Consider the following 6,191-nt stretch of genomic DNA (forward strand, 5'->3'; position numbering starts at 1 on the left):
CTAATCTCTTTTAGAAGTTACTATTTAACTAGGAAGGAATTAATTTTTTTAAGTGTATATGAAAAAAGTTCTATGTGTGTATAAATATATATGTAAAGAATTTCTAAAGAAGCTGCTTGTGAAACAAATAGGGGTTTTACAGCCTGTGAAACATATTAAAATAAAAATAGTCATAAAATGCATGCTTTTTGGCTAGATAAGTTTTTATATAATCATATATATAATATATAGAAAATATTTATAAAATATTTAAATATAATTTTATATATATATATTTTTAAAAAACCTGTAAAGATTGCCACAAGGTGGCACTAAAATCTAATGAACGCTCCAGTCTCTGGCTGGTCTTGTCTCCGAGGAGTTGGGGGGTGATTTACAGGAGATCTGTAGGAGAGAGTGGACAAAACAGGCCAAATCAATAAAGCTGAAGGAAGATTGGAGGTAGATTAACATCTCCCTTTTGTCTGAAGGATAACTTCCCTCTCTCACTAGTGTGGGTATCTGTCATACAACGAATCTATAGGTTACTAAAGTTAACTATTAAAATGATTTGCTCTCCTTGACAAGTCAGTTTTATCCTTGTCCTTTGCCAGTGTGTTGTGAAGGGAGAGCAGAGGCAGTGAGGAGGCCATTAGGCACATCCCCTAGTTTGGGAGAGTTTATCCCGTGAGTGGTACAGTATTTGAAGTAGCCAGTCTTCTCAGAGCTTGTCAAAGGATCCTGGACATGAAAATGAAGACCATGAAAAGAAGCTGCTGCAGAATACGGATTTTTCTACTTGTTTACTTTGGCATAATTTACCAACTGAATATTTTTAGAAATTACTGCAATATTGAGATTCAAGCTTGGAACACCTCATATAATATGTCTGAGAGTCAGGAAATGAGTGAATTGAATCCCTCTTCCTGATTCTTTGTATTCCAGTTTTTAAAAAAATACATGGTACAAAACTTTAATTGTTTGATATTTTCTTAATATTTGAAGCTTAAGGACATAGCCAAGATTGCCAAGCTATATTAAGATAAAGGAAAGCAGTGTTAACAATACAGCTATAAAAGGTTTTGATTAAAGGAAGAAAAATTTAGATTTTTCTAACAGGCAAATTAAAATGAAAAGAAAAGAAAAGAAAAGAAAAAGTTGCTAGATTGGAGCCCTAAACAAATGATCCAAAAAAAGAAAGAAAAAAAACCCCTTACTTTCTCCAACGGGATTCCACTTGGAGAAATTATTTACTTATTGACAGTTCAGTTCCTTAGATCTGAAAAACAAAATTAAAAAAACAAAAACTCTAGGCATTGTAGTGGAGATAATCCAGTGTGAGGGAAGCAGTTTTGGTCACTTGAATGAGGATGGGCTCTGGGAGTTAGTGGCACTAATGTATTTGACCTGATTATATCTGCGGCATCCATTCGGGGACCTACAACTCAACATATGAATCATGTGTGAAAACACCATGGCTCAGCTACAGCTGGCTGCCCAGGTTTGGTTGGATGGTTGGTAAAGCAGTCTGGAGTCTGAGGTAGGAGACTCCAGAAAGTTCCAACTGAGTTCCTGAGCATTTAGGTGAATTCTCCACAGTCATTTACTGATGCTTGCATAGGGTCAGGCATTGTGCTAGGGCTTCAAGATGCTGAGATAAGACAGAATCCAGGCCCTCCAACAGCTTCCAGTCAGAGGGGGAGGCAGAAATATGAGGCAATAACCTCATCATGATGTAGTGGGTCTCTCCTTTCTGAAAAACCAGTAAGCATCCCACTGCCTCCAGAATGGATATGGCCCAACCTGTGTAGTTGGTTCCTCCATGACTGGCCTCCATCCTGAGTTTCACCTCTCTCTCTCTCCACCGAGGGCAACCACACTAAGCTATTCCCTGTTCCTAGAATTTGTCCTACTCTTTCCCACATCTCTGCTTTTGTTCAAGCTGTTCCTCCTTCCTGGGAGATTCTCCCTCCCTCCCTCCCCCTTCCCACCTCTTCTGTCGATTGAGATCCATTGACTTAGGTTCTTCTAGCTCGGACATAGGTGTCATCTCCTGCAGAATTCATGGAGTAGATGAATTAAGTCCTGGTGGGAGCAGAACACTGGGGATCTAGCACCCCACCACACACTAATTTGCTGTGTCCCAGCCTGCAAGTTTCTCCTCCCACTCCCTGGGGCCTCAGACTATTCTTGCCCAATGGGGTGTGGGGTGGTTGGATTTTATTGCACTATTTACTCCAGACAGTTCTCAACCTTATGACCAGGATCCGAATTAATCCTGCCAAACCAGGGCTGAGCCTGCCTTTTTCTGCCTGGTAACTTCCTCCAAGTGGACCTGAAGTTCTGCAACCAGCCTCGACCTTCGCTTTTCATTGCCCCTCCTTCCCCCAATCTTCACCTAGGGACCTAGGCTGGGTGCCGAGAAGCGGGTAGGAGGCAGGACTTGTTAGAGCCAGAGGCTGGGCCCAGGCCTACCCAGCTTACAGCCACCCTCTCGGAGATCCAAACCCAGGAGTCAGGGAGAGTACCGGGTGGAGGGATGGGGGCGGCAGACTCGACCAGGGGAGGGGCCGCTTCTGAATTAAAAACAAAAAACCCCAACAACCTTGCTTGGAAACAAACGTGTGTGTGTGTGTGTGTATCTGTGTGCCTCTGTGTGTGTGTGTGTGTGTGTGTGTGTGTGTGTGCGCGTGTGTGTGTATTTAAAAACAAAACCACAGTAAAGGAGCCGCTCCCTCCCCCACAGGTCCGACCACCCGCTGGGAGTTTGAGAAGCAAGAGGGCAATTTTGAATGGGAGGGAGTCATCAACGGCCCGCAAAGTGCCGCCTCTCTCGGAACCGTTCGTCCAGGCTCCGCGGGCTCCGGGCAGCTACCTCCAGCCCTCCCGCTTCGCGCGCACAAGCTGCGGCGAAGACGGGAACCCAGGTGCCGCCCGAGCCCCGCAGGGCCAGCCGCCGCGGCGTTAAGACTCCCCACTCGCCGCCTCTCCCAGCCTGGCGGCCTGGGCCGTCAATCAAGCTCGCCCGGCCCCGCCCCTGGGCTGCAGCGGACGGCCAATTAGAGCCAAGCTCCGCAGCGATGAGCTCAGTCGGCTTGCTTCCCATTGGGCGGCTATATTAAGAAAGTCGCCGAACTCTTTAAATAGCGGGCGCTGGGGCCGCAGCCCGCATCTGCCACCGCAGTCCGGCTGCGCGCGTGTGTTCCCTTGTACCTTTGCTGAGGCCTAGAGAGACCCGGGAGGGAGCTAGGCCGGGTCCGCTGCTCTAGCCACCTTTTGCGCACAAAGGCGCCGACCCCGGGCCCGGGACGAGGAGAGCGGCCACCGCTCCGGAGCAGCGCGGAGGCTCAAGGCGCGCCCTATGCCCCGGCGCCCCCACCTACCGCGCCGCGGCAGCCCGAGCACAGCGAGAGAACGCGCCACCCCGGGGCCTGGGTGCAGCTAGCAACCCTTTCCCCCAGCGCGCAGCCCGAGGTGAGCAGTGAGCGGCGAGCGGGACGGCAGCGAGGCGTTCGCGGGCCCCCTCCTGCTGCCCGGGCCCGGCCCGCTCATGGCGGCCATCCGCAAGAAGCTGGTGGTGGTGGGCGACGGCGCGTGCGGCAAGACGTGCCTGCTGATCGTGTTCAGTAAGGACGAGTTCCCCGAGGTGTACGTGCCCACCGTCTTCGAGAACTATGTGGCCGACATCGAGGTGGACGGCAAGCAGGTGGAGCTGGCGCTGTGGGACACGGCGGGCCAGGAGGACTACGACCGCCTGCGGCCGCTCTCCTACCCGGACACCGACGTGATCCTCATGTGCTTCTCGGTGGACAGCCCGGATTCGCTGGAGAACATCCCCGAGAAGTGGGTGCCCGAGGTGAAGCACTTCTGCCCCAACGTGCCCATCATCCTGGTGGCCAACAAGAAAGACCTGCGCAGCGACGAGCACGTCCGCACAGAGCTGGCGCGCATGAAGCAGGAACCGGTGCGCACGGATGACGGCCGCGCCATGGCCGTGCGCATCCAAGCCTACGACTACCTCGAGTGCTCGGCCAAGACCAAGGAGGGCGTGCGCGAGGTCTTCGAGACGGCCACGCGCGCCGCGCTGCAGAAGCGCTACGGCTCCCAGAACGGCTGCATCAACTGCTGCAAGGTGCTATGAGGGCCGCGCCCGCCCCGCCTGACCCTGCCGGCGCGCCTCCCCCTCCCGGGCCCAGCCCCCACGAGCCCGGGGAAGGGGAGACCCGCGTCCCCCAAGGACCCCACCGGACTGCCTGGTGTCTGCTTTCAGCCCCGGCAGACGTGGCCCGGCGGCTCAGGCTCTGGCGCCGGGAATCCGCGTGGTAGGCACCTGGCGCCCGCTTTCCAAGTGTCTGTGCGTCCGGCTGTGTTGCACAGGCCTGGCCGCCCCGCTGAGTGCCAAGGGTCCCCTGACCACCCTTTTCTGAAGAGTCAAGCCTCTTCAGAGTGTGTGGCTGTGTGTATGTTCGACTCCCCGCCGCCGGGTTTTCACCCCATGCCCGCCTCTGCCTCCCGGAGACGAGCTTGGCACTGGGGTGCGGCCGCGCCCCATCAGATGTTCGTCCATAACCAGCGAGCGCCTGCTATCCCCTGTCTGTAACATAGACCTCGGGAACTGCGGGAGGGGAGGGCTGGGGAGGATGGGGTGTTATATAAATATAGATATAATTTTATTTTCGGAGGTAGGATGGTGTTATTTAATGGTGGTGGTGGGTGGAGTGACGGAACAGCTCCGGCCCAGCCTGGGTCAGGCGTCCATCCCAGCACGAACAAGACTTGGCCATCTTTCCAATCCCTGGGGAAGACATTTGCAGCCGACTTGGGGATAAGAGGACACAGCTTCTAGACTCATGGCTCCTGCGGGCCAGTCCCCCCCCCCCCCCCCCCGCCTGCGAACCCCCTCACCAGCCACAGGCAGGAGGAGGGCAAGTGTGCTGCAGGTTGTTTTTGCCATAAGCGAACTTTGTGCCTGTCCTACAAGTGAAGATCGTTCAGTCCAAGAAACGGATGTTATTTGATTTATTTAAAGGCTAAAACTTGGGTGTTTTTTTTGGGGGGGGGTGGGGAAGAATTCTTTGCACAATTGTTTCATTGTTTGACATTTAATGCACTTGTCATTTGCATAAGACAGTAGCATTCTGACCACACTTGTACACTGTAACCTCATCTACTTCTGATGTTTTTAAAAAAATGATGACTTTTAAAGAACAAGGAGAAGATAAAGAAACCACTAATTTTTTTTCTTTTGAAAAAAGTGGCAACACTGTTCTGTTTTGCGATTTTATTTGTGCAGGTATGCGCACTCGTTTGAGAAAGGGCAGTAACAAGCGTTAGGGCCTATCTAAAACCTTTTTTTTTTTTTCCCCCACAAGGCAGTCTCTAAAGCTGTGTGAAATTTTCTCTGCATCTCTGTACAGAGAGTAAACCTGCCCCTAGTGTCTCTTTTCTCCCCCTCCCTTCCCCATCCAGTGGTACTTCTACTAAATTGTTGTCTTGTTTTTTATTTTTTAAATAAACTGACAAATGACAAAGTGGTGAGCTTATAATGTTTACATAAAAGTTCTATAAGCTGTGTATACAGTTTTTTTATGTAAAATATTAAAAGACTATGATGATGACATTTATAAAATGGCTCCTGTGGTTTAATAATGTGGAAAAATATTCTTGTGAATTTGGGGGCAAGGGCAGAATTCTGCAGTGGAGGTCCCACCAACTCAGCTTCCCTCATAGTGTTTGTAGGAAATGGGGATGAAATCCCTTCGAGGACATGTGGGGTTGCGTGGCCATGGGAGACCAGGTTCCTCCTGTCCCAGTGCCAGAGGTTACCCCGGCACCCTGTGCCCAAACCTTTAACCTAACATGTACTGTTTGTATGTCTTAAGCACTTGTGTCGAAGTCTGTTATGGGGCCTTTGCTTCCTATTCTTTGAAACTTGGAAAGGTGTCATTTGTGCATTTAAAATTTAGATGACTTTTTTGTTGTTGTTGTTAATCACCAGTGTGGGACCAGGCTCTCTGTCTAAAAGACTGGTTCCTGGGTTCCCTTCAGATCCTCATGGGGTTACACAATACCCCCTGAGATTGTAGGGTGTTATCTCTGGCCTGAGCTCCTGGGTGGAAGTTGGGGAGAGCCCAGATCAGAAGCTGATTCTTCTATCGTTGAAGTTTCATCTGAAGGTCTATAAGGAGCCTAAAATGCTTTATTCTAAGTGC

The 6,191-nt window shown here is 50.7% G+C and overlaps 1 protein-coding gene and 1 long non-coding RNA gene across 2 annotated transcripts; one reads left to right on the forward strand and one right to left on the reverse strand.

Moving 5' to 3' along the window:
- Positions 1-296: 296 nt before the first annotated feature.
- Positions 297-2,074, reverse strand: LOC133104741 (uncharacterized). The gene is made up of 3 exons (XR_009703716.1): positions 1,971-2,074; positions 1,197-1,258; positions 297-384 (listed from the first exon to the last, which is right to left on the reverse strand). It is a non-coding gene; the product is annotated as an uncharacterized LOC133104741 (long non-coding RNA).
- Positions 2,075-3,143: 1,069 nt separating this feature from the next.
- On the forward strand, positions 3,144-5,510 carry RHOB (ras homolog family member B). The gene has a single exon (XM_061211043.1). The coding sequence runs from the start codon at positions 3,530-3,532 to the stop codon at positions 4,118-4,120; it is 591 nt and encodes a 196-aa protein (XP_061067026.1). The 5' UTR covers positions 3,144-3,529; the 3' UTR covers positions 4,121-5,510.
- The last annotated feature ends 681 nt before the right edge of the window (positions 5,511-6,191 follow it).

The sequence above is a fragment of the Eubalaena glacialis genome, chromosome 14 (assembly GCF_028564815.1).
Source record: "Eubalaena glacialis isolate mEubGla1 chromosome 14, mEubGla1.1.hap2.+ XY, whole genome shotgun sequence".
Classification (NCBI taxonomy): domain Eukaryota; kingdom Metazoa; phylum Chordata; class Mammalia; order Artiodactyla; family Balaenidae; genus Eubalaena; species Eubalaena glacialis.

What these genes read in the sequence shown, in the direction of transcription:
- RHOB (XM_061211043.1), top strand. Translation starts at nt 3,530, where the DNA reads ATGGCGGCCATCCGCAAGAAGCTGGTGGTGGTGGGCGACGGCGCGTGC.